Genomic DNA, 26,944 nt, shown 5'->3' with positions numbered 1-26,944 from the left:
ACGAACGGCTTTTAAAACGGACAGAACTCCAAATGAAATATTAAACTGCTTCAGACCATTATTAGTATTAGCTGTTGTTATGATCACCTTTGTTTCACCAGTCTTTGCACCATGAAAAGCAAAATAAAACTAATCTCCACCACTGAAATATATATTTACTCGGTGCTTCATTTAGCTCTCTAGCCTACTTGCTATAAATCGGGGGAAAAAAAGCGCACACGTCAGTGAAAGGCAATCAAGCCGGGCGGAGGTGGAATTTGAAGGCGCGTTCATTCCCAGCGAGCTACAGAGCGCAGGCGTGTTGTCACGTGATCTTTCTCCTCCTTCCAATATGGCGGCGCCCAGCTCTTGCATTCGGAGCCACCTTGTGCAGGTAACTCAAGTCTTTGTATCCTCGGGTTCGGGAAAAAGTTAATGCGATTTGCACGGAGAGCCGGGAGAGACACTGCGGCTAACGGTTTCATCTTCTCGCTCAGCGTGGCAGTCCAGCGGGGCAATGAATCCAGCGGATTTAATCTACGTACTGGTTCAAGTGGCGGTTTCCCCGCAGTGCCCTCCCTGCAAACACCAGGATCCGCTCTCCTTCTTAAGAAACGTTGCTCCGTATTTCAGTGTTCTAACTTATTTCATGGGTTCTTCTTGTTTTGCGTTGATGAAGTTTGGGCTGCTTACTATTTATCAGCCCAGCTTACTCCTTAGAGTTGCTGTCAAGATAGAAGAGATGGAAAATGTGCACCCTTTTGCTACTGCTTGCTGTTTAAGCTCAGCCTTTTTCATAACATTTTCTGTATGCTATTTCATTTATTTTTATTTATGGAAGAATACTTGGTGAGTTAAGCCCGTCGTTAATAAGAGTTTGTGCCAAAATCGGCTTATGAGTCTGAATGCCAAAAATGCTTTAATTTATGATGGTGGCTAGAGTAATGTTTTGTGTTCATGATCCTTTTCTTTCTTTCTAAATGTACTTATAAAATACCAGTCATAAACAGAATTCCAAAATTCACTGTCAGGCAACACTTGTATTAAGACAAGCCAATGTGCATAAGATTGTGGGGAAAACTGAATACAGGCTGTCATTTTTCTGATGGGTTAGCACACATCCTTTTCCTAAACTTTTTAAACACGCTAACTACAGAAGGCAGTGTAATTATTTAAAAAACTATGAATGAATGGTAGGCAAGTATCTGTGTAAATTAGTTAACATTTTAAGGACTTAAGATTTCCTAGAGGTTATCTGTTTATTTATTTAATCTTATATATGTACAAGGGTAAAATATTTCCTGATTTCTCTAAAAAATCACTTGTGCAGTGTTGAAGGAGCAGAAACATAGGGTTTGGTTACTACAAACTGCATTGTCCAGAAAAACAAAAGTTAAACATTGATTTCTACTTATTGTTACTTATGTTTAAGGTGACTTACAAGTAAAACAAGATACAACAAATATCATCTCAACAAGACAATACCGGTAGTCCTAATTGCTCCTTAGCACTTAATGTAATTAATATTGTACAAGTCAGAGATGAAGATGGTTCCTGCTAGTATGGCTTTAGCAGATGCAACATTTGCACTTGCTGCAAAGTGGGGGTAGGGGGATGTCTGAAGAGAGGAGCCCGCTCATGTGTGATGCAGAGTCTTGGGTGGTCAGGGTTCTTCCTGGTGGGGGAATAAGGTAAGGAGAGAGTGATCTCCTTTCCTAGAATTGCACACCTCAAATATGAACAACGTAAGGTAGAACAAGTGGATATCTGATGCTTAAAGCTGGAAACAAGGTACAGTTCTTCCCATTGCATGATCTTAATCAAAATAGGTTTAATTTAAAAAAAAAACTTATCAGCATCCTTTCCATAGGGTCACTGTTGGCAAATTGGCTGTTGGGAACTGATGAGAGAGTGGATACAGTCCAGCATGAAGTGTTCTTATGCTGCTTCCATTTTACCTACTGCGTGTTTAGTGATACATAGACTCTAGCTGAAGGGCAGAAAGGAGACAATCTGACTATAATAAAAGTAGCATGTGTGCCCTTTTTGCCTGCTTCCCTGTCCCTTTCCACAGGACACTGCTTTCCAATGTGCATCTGAGCCTAATCCCCCCCACGTATACTTTGGGAGAGGAAAGTTATTCTAGGATTGATAGGCATTGCATGTGTTGCAGCTAAGGAAAGTGGGGCGAAGTAGCCCTTTGAGCATCACTCAGGGTCTCTAACGTACATGATGTCCTGCACTTTACTGCCTTTTATCGCTGATTCCTACTTATTGGAAAATAGTATTGCTTTTAGGAGGGGCTTTGCTTGGGGAACAGAAAGACAACGTTTATTGGATAAACTCTGAATTCCTCCTCCATTAACAATGCCTGGTGTTGTTAATGAAGGAGGAATTCAGAGTTTATCCAATAAATGTTGTCTTTCTGTTCCTCAAGGTGAGAAGTGAAAGCCTGTCTATCATATTAAGATGTGGTTTTCACAGTTTCTTTTCTGTTCATATGTTGTTATGACCATAGTTAGGTTTATACTCAAATGGAGGGTGCCTACAGTGGGTAGCAATTTCCATGGTTATAGATTCCATAGCCAGAGGTCTCCAAACTACGGCCTGTGGGCCACATCTGGCCCGCCTTGCCATTTTACCCGGCCTGTTCCCCTCAGCGCATTGGGGGGGTGCGGTGCATATGTGTGTGGGGGTCATGCTGGAGTTCTTGTTCCTTCGGCCCTCAAAAATGATGAAAATATCAGGTGTGGCCCCCACAGTCAAAGGTTTGGAGACCCCTGATATTATATAGAGGATTGCTGAGGTATTTCAAAATACATACAAACGTGATAACTTTAACAGGCCAACCAAAAAACACAAAAAGTATGAAGAAGCACAAATAAGTATACAAGCTTTGAGAAAACACTTCCTTCATTAAGCAGATGTAAAATGTAAACAGGATGGGGGGAAAGAAAGAGGGAAATTGGGGAGAGGCTGTATCTTAATTCCTTGCTGTCTACATAGAATGTAGAATGTCAGGTTAGGTTAGGTTAGAGTTCAACAATTTATCCTCCCAAAGCTTTTATTATACAGTGGTGCCTCGCATAATGAGCGCCCTGTTTAACGACGAATCCGTGTAGCAATTTGTTTTTTGCGATCACTTCGGCCAGCCGCGCTTCACAACGACGGTGGGGGAGCCCTCCCCCGCGGACGCTCTGAAGCGCCGACCTGCATTTTCGCGGCGGGCGCTTCGGAGCGGCCACGGGGGAGGGGTCCCCCGCCGTCGTTCCGAAGCGCCGGCCAGCCGAAGCGCTTCGGAACGACGGCGGGGGACCCCTCCCCCGCGGCCGCTCCGAAGCGCCCGCCGGCCGGCTGTGTGAAAATGGGGGCTTTGGGAGGACTGCGGGGGAGCCCTCCCCTGCAGTCCTCCCAAAGGCCCCATTTTCACACAGCTGATCGGCGGTTCCAAAATGGCCGCTACAACCATTTTCGCACGCTGCCCTTGCTTACCAAGGTGGTGAAAATGGCAGCGCTACAGAGGATCTTCGCATAACAGAGAGTTTTCGCCCCATAGGAACGCATTAAACAAAGTTTAATGCGTTTCTATGGGGTTTTCCCTCCTGCATTGCGATGTTTCCAGATAGCGACATTAATCTGGAACGGGGCACCACTGCGGGGCACCACTGTATTTAAAAGCTTCACCCCTCTTCTGGATAGAATAGTATACTATATATCACTTATGTTGCAGTAGTTCTTTTTTCAGACATTTTGCTTTTTATTCTACTTTTTCTGAATAGAAAAGCAACCAACCACTATTTTATGTGTTTTTGTTTAATCTCTATTTCATATATGAGCAAACTCATTCCAGAAAGGTAAAAATGTGTAATTATAAAGAATACAGTTAGAAAAAATATATCTCAGCTGCATTCTGAAATCTAAAGAATATAATTCATAGCCTTTAGCAATTACAGTATTACATTGACACACATCAGAAAATCTAAGTTGAAAGTCTTTTATCCTTTTATACATTTATGCAAGTATAAAAATCATGCGTTGTAGTCCAAGGTACCTGCTTCTCCTTTGTGCTAGTTTTGTCTAAATTAATCCATTTTATATCATTTCTGTAGCCAGCATCACCTATGGCTTGTTTATCTTCGAATCTCATTCCCACGTGTCATTTTCCATCCTTTTATTTTCATTACAGCATTGGCAGAGCAACTTTTCTAAACATTTTAGGAATATTTTCTAGCCTAGTTACCTTGCTAGAAAAGAAAAGTTTAATAACAGCTATTTTAATCTCACTTACAGAGCATATAATGTAATCAGAATAACATAATTTTTACTGCCTACCTCGCATAGACAATTAGACAATACTATTATCGCAAGAATATAAACTTGACTTGTAATCCAATCCAGACAAACAGTTCATCTTGCTACTATGGCAAAATTAAGAACTTTGAGGTCTTTTTTCTCCATTTACCTACTTTGTTTGCTAAGGAAGCAAATTATCTAAGGAAGCAAATTATCTAAGGAAACAATGTATGGGGGAGAAGAGTTTTAAGGCCACTTGTTATTCCTTACATTTTGTAATATAATCAAGGCAGTGATTACTGCTGAATCTCATCTTTAACATTTTCAAAACATTCACAAATGCATAACCTTACTACTTTGTTCTATTACTAAACTCTCTACATTTCTTAAAAGATAATAATGCTGTTAGTGTTGTTTATCTAACTGAACCAGCTAGATTTCATAAATATCTCTGCTTGGTTATTAAAAGAAACAGCTGCCTTTTGTTCATACTTTCACTAGCTAAGTCAAGCCACTTATTTAAAAAAAAAAACAAAGCAATTTTAAATGATTTTCACAAAGTCCTGTGTTGACAAGGATACACAGCTACTTCTGGCTACAGCTTCCCATTTGGACGCTGTTGCCAGAAATGTTGTCCATACCTATGGAAATCAGCAACTGATCTGAAGGTGAAGTCTGCCTCCTTTGACTGTGCTGGGATGTGGCTGGATGCGTCAGACTCTTTGGCTAAGACTGTGTAAGTCTGAATGCCATTTATACCCCAGGTGCTATTAGAAGTTCCTTGGTAGTGAACTCCTCTTTACTAGCTTGGGCAGCAACTGTTGAGGGGTTAACCAAAGGCTCCATCATGTTTTTATTTACAGTGGCTTTCACAAGTAGTTCTTCCCTGTTATTTGTTTATTTCGGATGTCTGAGGGAGAATTAAACAGGAAGAAGAAATAGGGAAAGAACTAAGAGAAGATTGTTATATGCTTAAAATGTTGAAAGGCATGATAGATTAGGGCTATAGATGGAACCATTCCTGAAGGGGTTGGAGGTGAGTGCTCTAATACTGTTTTATTCATTCTCTCCTCTCTGTCTTTATAGTTCTGTATTAACTGAAATACCTTTTCAAAGGTATAGAAGAGTGATATTTAAAATAATTTGCCAGAATCCTGTTGGTTAGTTCTGCTATTATGTCTGGTGGTACAAATTAGGGCAGTGAATTGCTATTAAGTAATGAGTTACTGCTTATACCAGTTCTTATATGCCAGTCTTGGTGTATGATAAGGGATGTACGTGGCATATGATTAACCAGCAGCACTTTGCCGCTACAATTTCTGCCCTTGTAATTAGTCCAGCATAACTAACCAGTAGGATTCTGGTCTCTGTTTCACAAGTAATGTAATTTGTGGTTGTCATGCATAATTTGGTGCATTTTACTTGCAGAATTAAACTAATTTACAGTTCAGTCCCAGACATGTCTATTTGAAAATACATTAGCACAGAGCCAAACAAACTTATATATATATATATAATTAAAACATTGGTAGAAGTATAAATGGTTAAACAAAATATTCCTTGCTTCAAATTGGAATTATTTAGTTCATTATTATTGTGTGGAGTTCTTCTTGACTGGTTTGATGCTAGAACATATTGCCTGGGGGGAAAAGGATAGAAATAGCAGTGTTGGTTGTAATTTTTTCCAGTCAGCGCGTGTTAAGGGTAAAAATGTTAAAGAGTGCTAAGCTTGCATGTGTCATTTCCCTGAACCTTCCTGCCAGTGGAGTCAGACTTTGCCTTCTTCCCTGGAAGGTAAGACCTTGTAAAAAGTCCTTCCATTTTTCTCACCTGTGTACCTTCTTATATGATTAGCAGTTTCTCCTCGTGGAATGGCTTAAACATTCGTAACCAGCAAATGAAAACCATGTGGAATTGTATGCATCAAATTATAATTAAATAAAAATAAGGAGGAAGTCTAAGCATCATCCCTCTCCACTTCCTGAGTCGTGGCTGCCTCATTAATCAGTGCTCAAATGGTGTAAGGGAGGCAGCTGGCTTTCTCTCTGGCCCAGCAGCTTCTTCGTCCCTTTGCCCGCTCCCTGCGTTCCTTCACAGTAGGGAAAACTGGAGAGGGAAACCATCAATCTTCCTTGTCACATGTGTCAGCAGTGATCCCCTCTTTTCTTCCTGTGTTCATTCTTCCTCTCTTTCGTGTGTGTGTGTGTGCGCGTGCACACACACACACCACCTGTATTTATAATTAGCTTTCTTCACCTGCTCTGTTACAAAGGAACTCGTTGAAACTGAACTCGGCTTTTTACTCCAAAACACAAACGGCATACAGAATTTTGATTCACATAGTTCTTCAAAGGAAAGGCTGCAAGGCCATGGCTTCAGTTTAGTCTGCCGGTTAACAGCCAGGCAGCCATAACTACATCATAACATGATTTCAGTGAAAGCTGGGTAAAGGTTCCCCTTGACAATTTGTCCAGTCGTGTCCGACTCTAGGGGGCGGTGCTCATCTCCGTTTCCAACCCATAGAGCCAGCGTTTGTCCAAAGACAATATTCCATGGTCACATGGCCAGCGCAACTAGACATGGAACGCCATTAGCTTCCCACTGTGGTGGTTCCAATTTATCTACTCGGATTTTTGCATTTTGCATGCTTTCGAACTGCTAGGTTGGCGGGAGCTGGGACAAGCGATGGGGGCTCACTGCATCGATTTTACAACTGCAGATCTTCTGACCTTGTAGCACAGAGTCTTCTGTGGTTTGACCCGCAGCACCACCATGTCCCTCTAAAAAAATATGGAATGCTTCACTGAAAATAAGCTCTAGTATGATTTTTCACGATGCTCGTAATGTGAGCCCTACCCAAAAGAATAAGCCCCAGTTAAGTGAAAACCCACCCTCCACCATTGTGCAGCAACCAGAAGATGACATGACTGTATTTGAATAAATGTAGATTGTTGTACATGAAAAAAAATTCCCTGAAAATAAGCTCTAATGCATTTTTGGAGCAAAAATTAATATAAGACCCTGTCTTATTTTTGGGAAAACATGGTATTCTTAAAAAACAAAATGGACTCCCTTCCCCCTGCCCATCTGAAAAAAGAGGACAAATTCTGAGTTGCTCTATTCTGAGTCTACATCTTTTGTGGGTTATATTCCTCCCCATTGGGAGCTCTTTCCTCTTTTGTTAAAACCCTTTACTAGTCCCAGATCTTTTGAGCATACAAGCTCTGATGTCTTGACCTCAACATTTCATTGAAGCACATTCCAGCTCCATGATTTTTTGACATGAGGCGGAGATCCCTGCTAGGCTGCCTTCTGATGCCGGCAGTGAACAAGCCTTGTAGAATAAACAGTGAGCAAGTCTTGTAGAAGACCCAGTATTCTCTGTGTGGTTTTTTTAAAGCTCCTTTTAGAATTCTTGTTTTTAGCAAAGTAGCACACTTTGAAGGCTTGCTTCAGGATACCCAGTTGTTTATTTAACAAGTTTCAAAAATATAGTTTAAAAAAAAACCCTCATTCAGTGATAATTCTGAGCTGTTCAGAAAAATGGTGAAAAAACAATCTTTAGAAGGTTGTTGGCATTATTCCAATAGTGATCGCATCAGTTTAGCAATCTTATTAATCACTTACCATATATATTCCCCCACATTATACTAGCGTCTCATCTGTTTAATCTCAAACTATTAATTTTATATTCACTGTACTATACAATGGCCAAAATCCTGTAGCTTACTGTAGTAAATTGTACTGGAGCAGGTGCATTGCATCCATGGAGATTTAGTGACTAAGCTTCATAACTTTCATTGATTCAAATGGTCTTAGTCTAACCGTGACTTACTATGATAAAGTAAGTCACAATTAGAATAGTAGGTCCATTTGAATCAGTAGAACTTACAGAAGAGCTGACATAACCCATTGATTCAGTGGGTCTACTTTAGTGTGATTTATGACACTAAGTAACAGGATTTTGTCCACTACCTATCAGTTTAAGCATTGTATTTAAAATTTGCCATCCATATAAGTACAGTTTAAATCAATTTGTTTTGTCATTAATTTGTCCATTAGGTGGTACCATGCTAGTATGTTCTTTGAACTTAATTCTAGCCAGACTTCTCTGGCCTTTATATTGACTCATCTGTGAGTAAGCAATTCTGAACTCAAGTGAGCAGTGTGTATTACGTTTGTACAGGTATAGGTTGTATAGTGCTAATTTGTGTGTCATTTGTTGTCTCTTGTTTGGTGACCAGAGAAACAAGAAGGCTTGTTTGTCAGTGGCCAGAATCCTATTGGTGATTTATGTCTGATTAGGCATCCTTCAGTCTTGAGAGACTATGGTAGCATGCTTTGTACGGAGGACTTGGAACAGCATCTAGTGTGGCTGAGAAGGCCAATTCAAGAGTGACAATCCCTTCCACACTGAAGACAAATACAATCTGTCCCCTGTCCAGCTCCCTGATTTTGCTGGTTTCCAGACTGCCTCTTTGCCTCAGCTAGCTGGACAAAGATCTCTTCAAAATGGGAGAGGCCATGATGCACTGCCTGCCTCCAGGTTGAACAGATGTCAAGTTTTCCCATCTGTTGAGGTCCATTCCTAAGGCCTTCAGATCTTGCTTCCAGATATCCTTCTATTGTAGCTGTGGTCTCTCTCTGGGGCGATTTCCCTGCACTAATTCTTTGGAATCCGACCATCAGCCATTCTCACGACATGCCCAAGTCAACATAGACATCACTGTTTCAGTAATGTATACATGCTAAAAATTCCAGCTTGTTCTAGGACTGCTCTATTTGGAACTTTGTCCTGCCAAGTGATACCAAAAATGTGTTGGAGACGTGTTCAGCTTCCTCTCCTGCTATGCACAAAGGGTCCAGGACACAATGCAGTACAGGAGTGTGCTCAGGTTCTATAGACCTGGATCTTGGTATATATTGTCAGCTTCTTATTAAGCCATACTCTCTTTGTGAGTCTAGAGAACATGTTAGCTGCTTTGCCAATGCATTTATCCAGCTCGACATCTAGGGAGAGATTGTCAGAGATCATTGAGCCAAGGTACACAAAGTCATGAACAACCTCCAATTCTTGTGTGGAGATGGTAATAGAGGGAGGTGAGTCCACGTCCTGGCCCATGACTTGTGTTGTCTTCAGACTGATTGTTAGTCCAAAGTCTTGGCAGGCCTTGCTAAAACGATTCATGTGTTGTTGGAGGTCTTCAGCAGAATGGGCAACAACAGCTGCATCATTGGTGACGAGGAAGTACCCGCATGCATTTCAGTTGGACTTTGGTCTTCGCTCTTAATCTAGAGAGATTAAAGCACTTTCCATTTGATCTAGTCCAGAGGTAGACACTTTCTTTTGCTGTTCCAAAGGTGTGCTTTAGCGTGACAGCAAGTGTTGGTCATTTTTGTTCATCTTCCCAATGCCAAAATGTCCTAGACAAGTGGACCAAGAATTGTGATCAGCACCAACTCTAGCGTTAAAGTCTCCGAGAATGAACAGCGGTTCTCTCTCGGGGATTTTTTTTGATAGTAGCTTCCAGATTGCTGTACATTTTTCTTTCACTTCTTTTGTGGATGACAGTGTTGGTGCATATGCACTAATGAGGGTGACCAGTCCTGCTGATGAGTGGAGTTGCAGATACGGATTCTTTCACTCCCCACAGTAGGTGGAACAATGGATCTCAGCAGAATATTTCTGACCACAAAGCCAACACCATATTCCCTGGTCTCATTCAATGGTTTTCCCTGCCAGAAGAATGAGAAGTTTTTTTTCTTTGACAGATCCCATGTCTCGCAGGGCAACAATGTCCATCTGCAGTCTACTCAGTTCCATGTTGATGACAGCTGTCTTGTACATGTCGTCGATTTCCTGCAAGTCGTCAGAAAAGCCAGGATCCTTGTCCAAACATTCTAGGTGCCCAACTTTAGGGCAGAAGTTTTCTTATGATTGTTGCATGATGCAGGGTTATCGATCTGCTTGTTGGCTTTCGCCCTAAACCCCCCACACCCCATGAGGTTAACAGGCCATGGCGAGGCAGCACCTTAATGGCTCGGAACTGCCCAGCCTAAGGCAGGTAGTAGCTACCTAGTGAGGTAATGTGTGATTAAGTTAAATTGCATAACTCACTGCTGTGAATTACTTCTATTTACAATGCTAGGCATGCACCAGTTATGCAATTGTGCACACCTCATCACATGACTCAAAGGTTCGCTGAAGTATATTATGCAGTTTCACATGCATACATGTAGATCACCAACAGGAGTCTGTCTGCTGCAATTTATTTTTCCTCAGGCCTTCCATTATTCACATTATCTACTGATATATATATCTTGTTAACTATTTGTGCTAAAAACAAAAGTAGTTTTTTCCTAGCACATAGCCCCTGCTGTTTGAGGAGTTTTGTTTGACGTTCTGCTGCGTTGGAACATACAGTATGTGGTTTTCTCCCTGTGAAGGAGAACTAGAAAAGAGGAGAAGAGATGAGAGTGCGCCGTACCCCCAAATAATAGTGTCACAGGAAGAGGGAGTGAGAAAGGAAACAGAAGGGTTGATTATAAAGAGGAATGGGGAGAAAGAAGTAGAGGAGAAAGAAATGCAGGTGGAAGTTTTTTTGGTAGAAGAAGGAAAAGGACAGGAAGAGGAGGAGTTAACATTACTGGTATGGGAGGAGGATAAAAAGGAGGGGGGAAAGGGAGAGTATTCTTTGTACCATGGAAAGGGATGAAAGAGGAAGGGGAATCTACTTATGGAAAGGCTCGTGAGTTATTGATTTACCCAGCCTGAAAGTAGGGGGATTACTACCTGATCCTGACCCGAAGGAAAAGAAAGCAACAATAACAGGAATTCAAGAATGGACGGTGGTGGTTTTCCCGAGAGGGCAAGGTCACTGGAGGAGGGCGATCCGACCTGAGGCATCATTCAATCGACCGCCGTGCCAGGGGGGGGGGAGGATTGGGCTCGACATCCTTGCTGTGGCACAATCTGTGCTGTGAGGAGCGCTCCATTAAGGAAGCCCACGGACAAAGAATGGTTCGGGCCAGCCCCACAATAGACTCTCCAAAGTTGCCTTTTGAATTTTTACCATCACCTTATGAACAGTTACCCAATTTGAGCTGTTTTGACCCAGTTGAAGTTGTCGTCCAATCTCCAAATGTTGAATCAAATAAATATGTTAATCGTTCAGATGACTTTTCTTGGTTATTTCCCGCCAAAAAAGAGGAACTGCTTCAAAACTCAAATGAACCTGATCACACTCCCCCATACCCAGTTTGAACTCAGTGTTTTTTTGTAAAGGATATTGCTGAAGTTGGAGACCAAAGGGACACCTTTGCTGCAGATGCCTGGAAATATTGTCTGTGGTTCAGCTTAGTCTATAATGACTTGTGCTTATGAGGCTTCTCTGCTCTGGCCCTTAGCAGAGGAGTGGATGAATTATTTCTCAGGCACAGAGGCTTGAAGATGAATAGGACTGAGACAGTGGTTGTAATTTGAAGGCAATTATAGAGCAAATAGGATTCTCATTAGTAGCCTTAATCATAACCTCACCTCTTTTTAGCCGTAGACACATGGAAGATATTTAAAATTCAAGAAAAAAATGCCAGTTGATTTCAAGGTGCATGGGGATGTTTGAAGTGTAATAGATCAAACCTTGACAGCCTTGGTTGTTGAGAGACTGGTCAGCCAAAGAGACTGAGATGGAAGAAAGCAAACTTTCTAAGATGTTCTAATTTAGCTAAGCTGTACATAAGTAATTCTTCTAATCTTTTCCCCCAAGCTAGTTGATCCCAGGCATTTAATCATTTTAGTTGTTTCTCTCTGAACTCTCTCCAGGCTGTCAATATATTTTGTTGTTGAGGTATCCATAATGGGTACATAATATTGGGGGTGTAGTTCTTGATTGTGCACTTGTAGGATGATCGCTCTTTGATCATTTTTAAAAGTTTCATGTCATCCTGCATTTTTTTTTTTTACAAAATGTATGATTGTGATTGCTCGGCATATTTAGTGAAACCGGTTCCCACTTTTCTAAAATGACAGCCAGAATAAAAATTAGCAGCAGTCACGGAATGTAACTGCTCTGTGGGCAGAATGTTCTCTCTGGGTTTATTTCAGCAATCTCTAGCCTGCAGTTAACACAAGGTTTTTAAAAGGCCCAATTTTTTAAAAAAAACTTACATGTGCGCAGAGGGTAACAAATACTGTATTTCCTTCTTCATTTGGCATAAAAAAACAGCCATGCATATAATGACCCATCATGTGCATGGGGAAAAAAACAGGATTTTGGCCCCTAGGGTTTCTGCAAAAACACCAGCAACAACCTTCTTTAAAAAAATTTTCAGAGGGAAGTGAATGTGTGTTAACGCAAGGAAGTGCCTTCTCCTGAGTCAGCACTGATCCATTTACAGTGGTGCCTTGACTTATGAACGTCCCTACTTACTACCATTTCGAGTTATGACCAGCTCCGGCCACAAAATGTTGCTTCTACTTGCGACTAGAGCTTCCACTTACGAATAGGAAAGGGCAGGGGAAAAAGGCGGGAAACTCACATTTCTAACTGTAGGTGGCAACAAGGCTGCTTTGTAGCTCTTTCACCCCAGCAGTTAGAGACTGTGGGATCAGAGAAGGCTGCCTGGCAAGGTAAGATGCTGTTTTCTGCTTTTTAAAAATAGTTCTGGGTGTTTTTGCAGTGTGGTTTTGGGCTGGGGGGTTATGTTTCTGTGTTGTGATGGGTCTTGGGGGGTTTGTTTTCTGGTTCCCCCCATTTCTGATGGGTCTTGGGGGGGTTGGTTGCTTTTTGGGGTGTTTTTTTCCCATTTCTGATGGGTCTCGGGGGTTTGTTTGTTTTGAGAGTACCCCCCCATTTCCGATGGGTCTTGGCGGCTTTGGTTGCTTTTTGGGTTTTCCCCCCTTTTCCGATGGGTCTTGCATGCTTCCCTTGCTTTTTCCTTTGTTCTCTTTGCATTTCCGAACTGCTCCCTTTATTCTCTGTGCATTTCCGAACTGCTCTGTTTGTTTTTTTGTGCATTTCCAATGGGTCTTGCACGCTTGAATGGTTTTCTCTTTTTTTCTTCCTTTGGGGGGAAGGGATTAATCATGTTTCTAATTTTGCAGTGATTTTTTTGTGTGTGTGATTTTTTTCTTCCGCTGGAATGGATTAATTGCACTTCAGTGGGAAATGGTGCTTTGACTTACGACCATTTCAACTTTCGACCATCTTCCACAACCAATTAAGTTTGTAAATCAAGGCAGCACTGTAGTTCAGTGCAGCATCATTTGATAAGCAGCAGCCAGGCAGGGTCATCGTCCAGGCTTTTCTTAGTCTTCATATCCTTAAAACCCGATTTTTAAAAAATAGTGATTTAATTGTCTGGGATGCAACACATTTACATCCTAGATACTGAATGATGGCTCCTTCAAAAACAAACCACTGGGCCACATTGCAAGCCACATTTCAAGCTCAAGATACTGTTCCGAAAGCATTTTGTGATGTGGCGTGGGATTTTTTGAAAGGGACAGAGGGAGGAAAGGAAATGCCAGCCCGCTAGGTTTGTTAAAACTCTTAGGCAACCCTGAGCACAGGCTGCTGTCAAAAACTGCATCCCTGGATTGCATTTTCTTTTCTCCATAGCATCAAACAGCATTCTTCCTCTGTCCTGATGTCACACTGTCCGTATCTGCATGCATGCATTCCCCTCTCCCATCACTGTTAGTGCTGACTTACCACTATTAGGAGTTGGAACGTTACTTCTCTCTGCCATGAGAAGAGCTGGTGGTGGGGTGGATACTCTGTGCTATGAAAGGTGGGGATTTCGCTCTGAGATGCCGTTTTTGGCAATGGGAATTTCTCTCTGGGAATGTATAGCTCTGCCCTAAGTTTCCAGTAATTGCAGTGAGAAATTGAGATTTCTGTCTTTTATGGATGTCTTTTCAGCCACAGGATTGCGGCTGAAGAAACATTTAATTTGAATGTGAGTTTGGGTTAACAATTTAATGTGGTGAAAAAAGTTAAAGGGACCACCCAGTAAGTTGCTTGCTTCTTTAGAAATGAAACTGTCAGAGCTTAGTTATGATTGATGATTTAAGCCAAATCTTTAAAAAGTCTAATACCAGGTTATATCTGAGGGGTGTTTTTTTTAAAGCCCTTACTGAATGCTCTGACTTTGTTTGGACAATCCTACTTTAAGGTTCCCTTCTTGTGTCAACAAGAATGCTTGTCTGTCAGGGGAATAAGGGAGGTGTTTAAATGTCTGAAAACATTCTGGCAACTGAAGAATGAAAGGATTAGGAAAAAGAAATCGAATAACCAGAGGTGGAAATGGTGGTGCTACCAATGTTTATCATTTGTTAATGACCTTACATCATGCTTTCTTGAACATTAGCCCTGTTTATTCTGAAGATTGTAGCTATTTAACCTTTTCAGCTATATTTCAGATTTAGCAACCTGAAACAGGATACATTTACTCACACAAAAGTTCAGCATTCATCAGGGTTTACATGCACAAGTAACCACATGTAAGCCAGCAGTATTTGAAAACCAGTATGATATTCTACCATACTTCCAGAATTTTCCAATGAGAAATTGTGGGTGGCTGTATTTTTGTTTTGTTTTTGTGTGTTTGTTTGTTTTGCAAACTTGAGACTATTCCTACCCGCTTTTTCAGTGTCATCTAGTAATGGTTTTAAAATCACCATTTGACTAGGAAGTTATTTTTTGTAGCCCAATTTTGAAATTTAAATGTGCTTATTATGACTTAGTGGTGCACAGCCTGCATGCAGTCCTCCAGTATTACTTTCACAGTCCTCCAGCATCCTCCAGCTGACCCAAACCACCAAAACATTTTTTAAAAAAAGATTGAAACCAATTTGCTCCTTATGTCCCTTGTGCATTCCAGTGGTTGTGGAGGACAATTCTAACACATTTTGAGGGCCGCCAAAAACCTGGAACTCCCATATGCCCCCCCCCAATTTTTAAAGAAATGGCTGCCAGAGGGTGTGTTGAAGCTTTTTCAATTAATGTTTTTAAAAATAAAAACATCAAAGACAGCAATAAGTAATTTTGCCCTAGAACAGAACAAGAGAAGTCAGTGGCAGAAATCCTGTTGGCATAACTATATTTGTGAAAGGCTTATGGCATCTTGGCAGCAGTGATTTCCAATAATGAAAGACTTCCTCCTCCCACCCTGTAGATTCTATGTAATGAAGGGGGGGGGGTCATTCGAGAGCTGTGTAAATCCTGGGCAGAGGTTGGACATGTCTAGCTTCCAACATTTTGCCCTGCTGATGATATCATCAGCCTTCCGCAGGTGTAGTTACACCAACAGGATGCCACTGAGCATACATTAAAAGAGCAGGTGCACCGTCTATCCAGAAACAATATGATCCAAGTCATATGGAAATAGAGCTGAGAAGCAAAAAGTGTGGTGGCACCTTCAACTGAAATGTAATTTTTCATCCCTGGTGTGATGCAACAGGATTGTCCCGTCATGTGTCCCATAGTGCTTATAGTTACCTGTATGTGTGCATACCTGTGCACTTGCACAGAAAGGTGAGCGTGTATGTCTTGGCCATTATGGTTTTCTATACAAATTATTTTAAATGGTTATTTTGGTTACAGAATAAAGGACTGAAAAGGATTTTCTCAGGCATCCAACCAACTGGAATCCCTCATCTGGGAAATTATCTTGGTGCCATCACAAGTTGGGTGACGCTGCAGGAAAAATGCAGCTCCGTCTTGTACAGCATTGTCGACCTCCACTCCCTCACGGTACCGAGAAATCCGGACGTCTTACGCACAGGCATCCTGGACATCACGGCTGTTCTCCTTGCCTGTGGAATAAATCCACAGAAGTGTTTGCTTTTCCAGCAGTCTCAGGTATCCAAATTCTTTCTCTCTTTCCATCCAACTATCTGGTTTATCAATCCCATTTGATATGTCTCATGCATGACTGTGTGGGCCAGAATACATCATGTAGTAAGTCCATGGAGTACCCGTCTATTCATTACAGAAGAGTCTTCAGATAATTTCTGAGGCTATTTACTGTAGTTGGTCATTCAACAAAGGTGCTCATCACCTTGCCAACAAAAAATAAATATTTCCACTAGTGAGTCAGAAGCAGTGAGGGCAAGAAGAGCCTCAAATCATATGTCTGTGTTGATTTGCATTCTTTCTGGAAAAGGAATGCAGGGATATATGTGGTGCAGCTTAATAAAGGAGGAGCAAGAAATTAAACCAGTTCCTCTGCAGCCTTCATTCCTATCTGCCTGTGGTTTGGAGGGAAGGACACTTCACCATGACAATGTGGTGTAAGTGTGTGGAAGGGCTTAGAACTGTGTTACAGTGTGTGTGAGGCAGGAAGGATGCCCTGCTCTGGCCGTGGCAGGCCTAGCAATCTCAAGAACAAGCGGCACAGCAGTGGCAAGATTAACATCACTAGAGAGAGACTGCTTCAACAGACAATAAGAACACACTAAGTTATCAGAAATGAGATGGTTTATCACTGAAATATGAGGACTTAAAAGCTGGACTGTATTGTAGCCCACACATATGTGCTGCCTCTGTGTTTGATAAGCAGAACGTGGTTCAAAGGCCTGCCAAGCCTGTCTCCTAGCCAGTGTGCTGTTTTACAAATGTGCTGAATCTTGCAGTGTATGGCTAGGTGAGGTAGTGGCTAAGTGTACCAGATGAGTTTTTGATCGCTTCCTTCCTATCCCATCCTTGACAACATACAATCCTTCCCACGCATGCTTATTTACAAATGACTCTCTGTGGGTTCACAGGGACCTCCTTCCCAGCAAGCATGCAGCAGACTGCAGATGAAGCCCACCAGTAACACCCACTTTGTCTCCTGGCCTGTGGTCCTCTGCCTGGCTTAAGGAGCTGGCAGACACCCAGGAATGTTTTGTCTCTTTTAGAACAACCCTGGGGGCCGAGAAGGCATGCATGCATTTCTTAGCCAGATTTTAGCCACCTTCATATAAGATCTGCAGCCATTTTTATCACACAAGTGGCTCTGTTTTCTTACAGACCTTTGAATCTGAAGTTCTCTTTGGAGCAGATCCCAAAATTAAGACATCATATTTCACTCACACTTTAACAGAAAGGGAAATAAACAAAAGTCTGTCCTTTGTGCCAAAAAGAGGGGTTTTTTTAACTAGGCAAAACTAAAACAAACTGTATGTAGACCAGCCAAATGTTAGACTCTGCCAAAATGACAGACAGTGTGTGTGTGTTTGTTACTGACTTTATGGGGTGTTAATTTCTTTTATACATACAACAAACCATACAAGAAGCACAATAACTCTGGAGTAGATCCTGTTCTTGTAGCTAATGTTTCAGATGTTTATAAATGTTGAAATGCACCATGTCTTTGAAATATTTGTTTGCAGAGCACTTTGAGAACAGGCCTGTTCTTAAAACCGATGATCAAATACTGCATCCAGTTTCCAGGAAGCAATTTTTTCAGCCCTCTAGAGCTAAACCTGGGTTTTAACTGACTCTGCATAAAACTCTCCTCTTTCTACTTCAGATTACAAAATCGCTGCAAATCTTTTTTTTCCATCTAATTCCATCAAATACTAAAGAGCAACCCCTACTTTGGGGCAATTGCAACCATGGTCCTTTTATAAATCACTTTTTAGAGAAAGGACCTTGCAGCAGAAAGCCAGCCTTTTTAACTGTTTCTCTCCCCTCTCCAGCAATTGGCTGTATAAGGGTTGTACAATATTGGGTTCAGGAGATATGGATTACAGTTCTTCTCCTTGTCAGGCTTGTTGGTTGACTTGGGTGACAGTTCTTGCAGGAATAAAACGTAAAAAGCAATGCTATGCTGTCTCCGTTCCTTGCGGGAAGGAATGGGGGAACCCATGTGTGAAATTCATTCAAGCCTCAGTGTAATGGGCTGAATTGATTATTTAAAGTATACTTTTTTTTGTAAGAGATAAAGATGGTGATAAACAAGCTATGAATATAAAAGCTGTATGAAACAAATATGTAAAGAATGGGTCATCAGAAGTGCTTAAACCATGCCATTGCTCTTAAAAGTCTGGATCCAGAAAGTTTGGGTCCAAAATTAAAATGAATATATTGAATGAAAGTTGCATCTATAGGGAGAAAAATTGATTTTTTGTCCTATAAAGTCCCCATTGATCATCAAGAAAGAATGGAATCCTGATGCATGTAACATTGGTTGGAAATACAGTTGTGTTCAAAATTATTCAGCCCCCAATGCTGTAAAGGGGTTTAGGGACTATAGTGTACATTTGGAATTGTATTCAGAATCAAATCCTACAAGGACGTTTTAAAGAACCAAATGCAACTAAAATAACATCAATTGTTTATGTAATACAGTAGTAAATGTTTCTTTTGTGGTTTCTTCATTGCCACAATTATTCAACCCCTTAAAGACTACCACTCTGAAGAAGAGAGGTTCATTCAGGTGTTTTCGATCAGGTATTGAAAACACCTGTGGATGTCACCGAGCACCAATCAAGCATAATAAGCACCAATTAGGCAGCTTTAAAATGACTGTGATACTCAGCTCCTTCTAGACATTTACTGGTGTGGTTACAAACATGGTGAAGTCAAGAGAATGGTCCAGGAAGACAAGAGAAGAGGTGATCTGTCTTCACAGGAAGGGCAATGGCTATAAGAAGATTGCAAAGAAGTTAAACATACCAAGAGACACCATAGGAAGCATCATTCGCAAATTCAAGGCAAAGGGTACTGTTGAAATGCTACCTGGTCGTGGAAGAAAGAAGATGCTGACTTCGACTGCTGTGCGCTACCTAAAGCGTAGAGTGGTGAAAAGTCCCCATGTGACTGCTGAGGAACTGAAAAAAGATTTGTCAGATGTGCGTATAGAAGTTTCAGCTCAGACAATAAGGCGCACACTGCGTAATGAAGGTCTCCATGCCAGAACCCCCAGGCGCACCCCCTTGCTGTCTCCCAAGAATAAGAAGAGTCGACTGCAGTATGCCAAAAGTCATGTGGGCAAACCACAAAAGTTGTGGGATAGTGTTCTGTGGACTGATGAAACAAAATTAGAACTGTTTGGGCCCATGGATCAACGCTATGTTTGGAGGAGGGAGAACAAGGCATATGACGAAAAGAACACCTTGCCTACTGTGAAGCATGGCGGAGGGTCAATAATGCTTTGGGGCTGTTTTGCTTCTGCAGGTACAGGGAAGCTTCAGCGTGTACAAGGTACCATGAATTCTCTTCAGTACCAGGAGATACTGGATGAAAATGTGATGCAGTCCGTCACACACCTGAGGCTTGGGAGACGTTGGACCTTTCAACAGGACAATGATCCCAAGCATACCACCAAGTCCACTAGAGCATGGTTGCAGAGGAAAGGCTGGAACATTTTGGAGTGGCCATCGCAGTCACCAGACTTAAATCCGATTGAGAACCTCTGGTGGGACTTAAAGAAAGCAGTTGCAGTGCGCAAGCCTAAGAATTTGACTGAACTGGAGGCTTTTGCCCATGAAGAATGGGCGAAGATACCCGTAGATCGCTGCAAGACACTTGTGTCAAGCTATGCTTCACGTTTAAAAGCTGTTATAACTGTAAAAGGATGTTGTACTAAGTACTAAGATTGAATGTCACTTGGGGGTTGAATAAAAACTAATAATGATGTGAGCACAGAAAAGACATTTGTGGTTATTTCATTATAAACTTAAGGTTATATTTCTCTGACCTACAAGTGCCTCTTTCATGTAAATGTAAGCAAGATGACTGAATGATCAAAATCAATGTCAAAATGGCCAAAACATTCAATTTCAGTGGGGGCTGAATAATTTTGAACACAACTGTAAGTAGGCAGAGAAACAGTTCTGTCATGGAGCTGGCCGATCCAGCCTTTTGACAGATTGACATTTAACATTTTTGGAATAAAAGAGATGTTGGAAAGGCTCTGTGTTACATAGGAGAGCAGAATTCTACTCCTAAATCTGAACAACAGACACTGAATTGGAGCTCAGAATCTCTGCAAGGACACCAGCTCACATCTTGGGCACCATGGAGATAGCTAGTTTCCTGTAGGAAACAAATAAGGGGATTTATAATGCCAGTGTTCTTGCAAGTATTTTTAGTAATGCCTCAGGAAATTTCTATAGAGGAAGATAGTATCTGTACTGAAAACGGGCTCTCCCATCAGGAGATGCAATCATACCATGTTTGATTGTTGCCACTGTACTAAGTTTCCAGGCTGCCCCCACCTTTGCACTGAAAGGCTCTTATACGTGTAAGATCAGGGCCCTTCGTAGTCACTTTCGAGGTCTGTTCAGGCCAGGATGTTGACATGGAAGCATTTCTCTTACTTTGCATGTGCTTGTGCTCCTGTGTTGCCTGGAACATAAGGTAAAGAATGAGGATGTATCGTTTTCACCATGTCTTTCTCCCCATAAATCAGAATAACAAGATAGAAATCATTATAGTGGTGGAGGGCAGGATAGAGAAGGGGCAAACTGCAGTTTGGAGCTTCCAGCAATTTCTCTGTCTCTCATGACTTGCACTACTTGTGGGAAGGATCCATAGCTCAGTGGTGGCTCACATACTTTGCATGCAGAAGTTCTCACATCAAATGGCTGACAGCTCCAGTTCAAAAAGCTCTCAGGTAGTATTGCTGGGGGAAACACCCGCATGACAAATGCGTGTGAACTGAACAGGATATACTGGGCTAGATAAACCAAGTGATTTGTTCATTTGGTTTGGAAAGGCCATGATTTTGTTGTCAAAAACAATTTACAAGCTTAAGCTCTTGGCCCCTTCCTCCCCTCGTGCCTGCAGGGCTTCCCGCCTTCACTTTACATAGTGGGCAGTGATATCCAAAACAGACAAATAGTGTTTACTACAAACCAAGGAGTGGAACCCATGGACAATCATGACCGTCCTGGAAAACAGCTTTATGTGTTATTATGCTTTTCTCTTTTATTGGAACTGAGGACTGTTTTCAGTGTGAGAATATTGTTGTTTAGTCGTTAAGTCGTGTCCGACTCTTCGTGACCCCATGGACCAGAGCAAGCCAGGCCCTCCTGTCTTCCACTGCCTCCCCGAGTTGGGTCAAATTCATGTTGGTAGCTTCGATGACCCTATCCAGCCATCTCGTCCTCTGACATCCCCTTCTCCTCTTGCCTTCACACTTTCCCAACATTAGGGTCTTTTCCAGGGAGTCTTCTCTTCTCATCAGATGGCCAAAGTATTGGAGCCTCAGCTTCAAGATCTGTCCTTCCAGTGAGCACTCAGGGTTGATTTCCTTCAGAATTGATAGGATTGTTCTCCTTGCAGTCCAGGGGACTCTCAAGAGCCTCCTCCAGCACCACAATTCAAAAGCATCAATTCTTTGGCAGTTGGCCTTCTTTATGGTCCAGCTCTCACTTCCATACATCACTACTGGAAAAACCATAGCTCTGACTATGCGGACCTTTGTCAGCAAGGTGATATCTCTGCTTTTTAAGATGCTGTCTAGGTTTGTCATCGCTTTCCTCCCAAGTGATAATATACTGTGTGTGATTTCATGTTCTGATTTGGGTTTCAGGTACCTGAACATTCAGAGCTTGGCTGGATTCTGGGGTGTTTCACAAGCATGTCACGTCTGCAGCACTTTCCTCAGTGGAAGGTAAAGTTTTGGGAAGGGTATCGTGGCTAAACCAGCTCGGGAGGCCTCACCTTCCCTTTTCACATCCCACCCAGCTTCCAGCGGTGTTCGGTGTACGTTGTTCATCCATGGAGCAGGATTTCAATACACCGGGAAGGAGGAGCAAGGCCAAGCAGGAATAGATGGCACACAGAGAAAGAGACTTCCCTTCTGTCCCGTGGCCCCTGCAGGGCTAGCCCCATGAGGTTGACATCATCTTCTGTTGATATGAGCATTCTTTACATACAGGGATAGCTTGTGTCCCATATTTTGTCAGAATGAAACTAGAGTTCCAATGATAATGCTGACTTCATCTTGCTGAGAATATTTTTCAGATGATTCATGTTCATACAACTTCTTGACTGGGTGGAATTTGCTGTTTCAGTGATAACAGGGCCACAATACACATCTAAATCTGTTTCTCTTTCCCTCTGCCTCTCTCTCTCTCTCTCTCTCTGGTGAACCCTCCCAATGAAGTGAAAGGATGCCTTAATAAAAATGAGAAATCTTGAAGTCCACCTGCCATAATCCACCTTTTGTAGTGGCAAAAGTAGTCAGCAGGAGTGGTTTCATGACTGCTCAGCACGACTACTCAATAGCAGTTCCACTGCAGATGCCAACCTTTTGCACCTCTACTCTCCAGAAAAGGAGAACAAGCTTCTATCCTGTTTCCTGGAAAATAGGACCTAACCTGAAAATAAGCCCTAGTATGATTTTTCAGAATGCTAGTAATATGAGCCCTATCCCCCCCCCCCAAAAAAAGCTTCAGTTAAGTGAAACCCTGCCCTCCACCATTGTGCAACAATTAGAAGAAAATGACATGACTATATTGGAATAAATGTAGGTAGCTATACATGAAAAAAATAAAACAGCCCCTGAAAATAAGCCCTAATGTGTTTTTTGGAGCAAAAATTAATATTAAAACATGTCTTATTTTCAGGGGAACATGGTATGTATGTAATACAATAACAGTGTGCCACCAAGTGAATTCCAGCATATGGCAGTCCTTTCAAGAATTTTGTAGATATAGAGTACTCAGGAGTACTCTCTATCTTCTGGGGGCACACTGGGACTATGCTGCTTGCCCAAGGCTACACAGGCTGGCTCTTCTGCAAGGCAGAGTGGGGAATCAAACTTCCAACTTTTGGCTACAGAACACACTAAGCTAGCCAGCCAGCAATTCCATATAAAAGCATAGATGTGAACAGGACAAGTCTCTGAAGCAAGCTTAACGACCCTCCAGAAGTCACTCAACAACTTTCTCCCCCAGGCTTGCCCCCTCTTTCCCACAGGGAGAAGCTCTTACCTCTACCCAGCTACTGTTCAGAGATATATTTATTTTCCTCTGTGGGGAGGTTACAGCCTATGGAGGGGCCCATGAACTGTATACTCCCCATGTCGGGTTTAAAATGTTTAACCAACTTGTTTGGGAGAGTTTTTAAATTCCATATGCAACACTTCACCTTTTCATAGCACAGGAATATCGTAATATGGCCATATTTTGTTTGGGGTTAAAGAATGAAGACCCTAGACCCATACATATGCATGGTGTCTTACTATTATATCTTATTTCCTTCTGCAAATAGATAAAGAACACCAGCCAGATGAATGAAGGAACGGCTGGCCTCCTCACTTATCCTGTCCTCCAAGCTGCCGATATTCTTCTCTACAAGTAAGGATCTTCTGTTTCTGTGAAGGTTGCTGTGATCCAGCAATGGAGGATTTAACAACGGAGGAACCGAGAATTGGAGATCTTTGGGATAACCTAGTCATTGTGTCTTTAGTTCCCTACTTCATCTCATTCTCACTGACAGGTTCTTTGATGGGTGTTATGAGCAGCATCCAACTAGATGCTTTCCCCAGTAGAATTACATCCATTGGGGGGGGGAACAGGTTTGCCCACGGCCCCCCATGCCCAGCCATCAGATCTGCTCCAACACAGTAACAGATCCTCCTGGTGAGGTCCTTTGGGCTCTCTTTCTATGTTCTGCTGTTCCTGCCCCTCTTCTTTCTCATCATGGCTACCACTCACTTGTTAGGCAGGGAGCAAATTGTCAATGGCATCTAGTCCTCCTTATCACTACTGCTGACTAGGACAAAGTGGGAGGTGGGCGAACAAGTAGGATGTAATAGCAAAGTGAAAGAGGAGTAAGACCAGGAGACTGCTGTCATGGGCTGTTAGCTGGTGCCAGCTGTGTCAATCTAACACCCACCCTGTTGTGCAGAGGAAGGGGAACACTCTGGATCATGACTGGGGAGACTGTCAGGGAAGGAGGGAGAGAAGGACGAAAGGTTCTGTTGGATTATCATAGCTACAACTATAATTATAACCCAAGCAGAAGTAAAGGTATACCTACCTGCAGCTGTTCTTTATTGGAAGGTCCACACATGTCCCTATTGGAGAAGATCAAGTCCTTCATTTGGAGCTGACTCAAGATCTAGCCCGCCGCTTCAACAAGAAATATGGGGAATTTTTCCCAGTACCCAGATCCATATTAAGTGAGTCAGAAGTGTAAAACTCTTTCTCCTTGGTGCATTTTTCCAAGAAAATGTTTTGTCTTGTGCTGCTTTCCCACAGAATTTGAGAGGAAAGGGCAAGTGAAGCTTGTGAGCTTTAGTGTTATTTGTACCTGGCGAAGAGGAAATTGCTACAGTGCCTCTGCAAAGAGACTGAAGATTGAAGGTGGATATATTCAGGACAGAAAAGCAATTGATCATTAAAGTTGAGCCAAGACCCACTTAATGAAATACGCATGTAGTATCATAACCATAACTCCTTGAATGTTATATTTCAAATTTAATGCATGGAGTACATCACGCAATGGCCAGAATCGTGCTGTGCAACTTTATGTCACGTAACATGTACGACATCATCAACTGCAGCCCTTTCCAGGGAATTAAAAGTTTCCTATTTTTCCTCCCTGCTTCCCCATTCTAGGGATCTTCAGGTATCCTTTTCCAGATATACTAAGGAAGCCTTTGGGAGCTGCAGGAGAGCTTTTTAATATTATAAAATTGCAGTTGCAGGTCCCAGTCCTGCTACTGGGATCCATGGGGCAATTTTTGGACATTGAAGAGTCCCACTCCCCATTCTCTGGCTTCTAAATCCTTCCCCCCAGGACCAAAGGGATCTCCTACAGAACCATGAGAGAGAAGGGATAGGAAACGTTTCATTCCTCCCAGAGGGCTGTGGTTGATGAGGTCCATCTTGTGCTGTGTCAAGGTGCACAAAGGGTCTTCTAATCCTTATACATGAACCTAGGAAGAAAACCATAGTATTCCAGTATCCTGGGAATGGTGGAGCTGAGATTTGGGCCAAGGTTTTTAACTTAGTTTTAGTCATTTTGATGTTGCCTTTGTATGTGGATTGTGATGTTTCATTTTGATTTTGTTTTTTTTTTATCACACTGTGAACCTCTCAGAGTGGCTTTGGTAGGCCGATGGGCAGTCCAAAAGTTGAATGAATGAATAAGATATTCTGATTCCTTTGCTACTGCCTTCCTTGCATAATGATTAGGTGTAATTCTTTTCTTTCTTGATTGTAGGTGCAACAAAGAGGGTAAGGTCCCTTCGAGATCCCACCTCCAAGATGTCAAAATCAGACAATCAGGCATTAGCTACAGTGTTCCTAACTGACAGTCCTGAGGACATAAAGCTGAAATTTCGTAAGGCTGTCACAGACTTCACCTCTGAGATAACATATGACCCTGAAAACCGCCCTGGCGTCTCCAACCTGGTTACCATTCACTCTGCTATAACAGGGCTCAGCCAAGAAGAAGTGGTCCACCAGAGTACCGGCCTCCATACTGATCGTTATAAGACAATAGTAGCGGAAGCGGTCATTGAAAAATTTGCACCCATCAGGAATGAATTCAAGAGGCTGAAAGAAGACATACCTTACCTAGAAAAGGTTTTAAGGACCGGGGCAGAAAAGGCCAAAGAACTTGCAGGCCCTGTTTACTGGGAAATCAAAAAACTCGTGGGATTGCTCTGACCCTAAGGAGATGCGGTCTTTGTTGTTGTTTTCTTGAACCCATTGTCTTCTTGGAAATTCTCTTTGTTCTTTCGATTCACAAGAGGATTGGTAGCCAAATCATTCCCACATTACCTTGCAAGGCAGAAGTATAGCCTAGTAGTCAGAAGATATTCAAGTTCAAGGCCAACCTCTGTGTAATTTCTCTCCTCCCACTGAATTATTTGAGCTGATTAAAAAAACCAGAACCTTGGCTTGATCAGACTGCCACTCTGAGAGGAGGCCTCCCCCCCCCCCCGAACATGTGCAAAAAGCACATAACCTCTGTGTGAATCTGAGATGTAGGTCTGGGTATCTGTTAGGCAAAAGAGCCAAAATCTAAAACCAAGGGTGGGTCGCACATTTGTCACACCACTAAAAAATACAAAACAAGGGGGCTTTTCAGGTGCGGTAGGACCCTTCTTCACACTGGGCATTGCAAAACCTGAAGATATGGCAGGAGGGAGGAATAGTCCAGGTGCTGCAGTCTAAAGATGTTTGCTAAAGTCATATCCCAGGATGGGGCCTTCAAACCTGCTACATAGGTATCATATCTCACTTCAGGCAGTTTCTTTCCCCCCTTCTGTCATTCAAAGGCTAGCCCTTGCCACCGACCATAGCTGAGCATTCTGCTAGTCTGTATAGGTTTTTGTACTACATTTTATATTCAAATGCAGATTCTTGGCTATAAAATCTGTACCATGAGAGTGTTACAGAATACATGCATATGGGTACTCAATAATATACGGTCATGGAAAGAATACACCAGCCCACGTCTCTGGATGCTTGAAGAGGAGAAGCTGAGAGTGTCTGTGACCTTCATATAAATGAAACACAACTAAGTACAGTGGTGCCTAGACTTATGACCATAATCCATTCCAGAAGATGGACGTAACTCGAAATGGTTGCAAGATGAAGCACCATTTCCCACAGGAATGCATTGAAATGCAACTAATCTGTTCCAGCCAAAGGAAAAAAAATCACCAAAAAATAAAAATAAAATAAAAATCACTGCAAGACTCATTGGAAATA

At 42.1% G+C, this 26,944-nt stretch overlaps 1 protein-coding gene across 1 annotated transcript; it reads left to right on the top strand.

The window, feature by feature from the left end:
- The first annotated feature begins 273 nt into the window (after positions 1–273).
- Positions 274–26,126, top strand: WARS2 (tryptophanyl tRNA synthetase 2, mitochondrial). The gene is made up of 6 exons (XM_020789564.3): positions 274–373; positions 15,879–16,136; positions 21,802–21,882; positions 23,487–23,572; positions 24,281–24,399; positions 25,446–26,126. The coding sequence occupies exons 1-6, from the start codon at positions 332–334 to the stop codon at positions 25,892–25,894; spliced, it is 1,035 nt and encodes a 344-aa protein (XP_020645223.1). The 5' UTR covers positions 274–331; the 3' UTR covers positions 25,895–26,126.
- The last annotated feature ends 818 nt before the right edge of the window (positions 26,127–26,944 follow it).

This window comes from Pogona vitticeps, chromosome 2, assembly GCF_051106095.1.
Source record: "Pogona vitticeps strain Pit_001003342236 chromosome 2, PviZW2.1, whole genome shotgun sequence".
Classification (NCBI taxonomy): Eukaryota; Metazoa; Chordata; class Lepidosauria; order Squamata; family Agamidae; genus Pogona; species Pogona vitticeps.
This window is presented reverse-complemented; position numbering and strand designations above follow the sequence as displayed.

Bases quoted from the DNA above. Each gene is read 5' to 3' on its own strand.
- WARS2 (XM_020789564.3), top strand. From the start codon at position 332: ATGGCGGCGCCCAGCTCTTGCATTCGGAGCCACCTTGTGCAG. The intron at 16,137-21,801 runs GTATCCAAATTC...TTTGGGTTTCAG, and splicing joins TGCTTTTCCAGCAGTCTCAG to GTACCTGAACATTCAGAGCT. The intron at 24,400-25,445 runs GTGAGTCAGAAG...TCTTGATTGTAG, and splicing joins AGTACCCAGATCCATATTAA to GTGCAACAAAGAGGGTAAGG.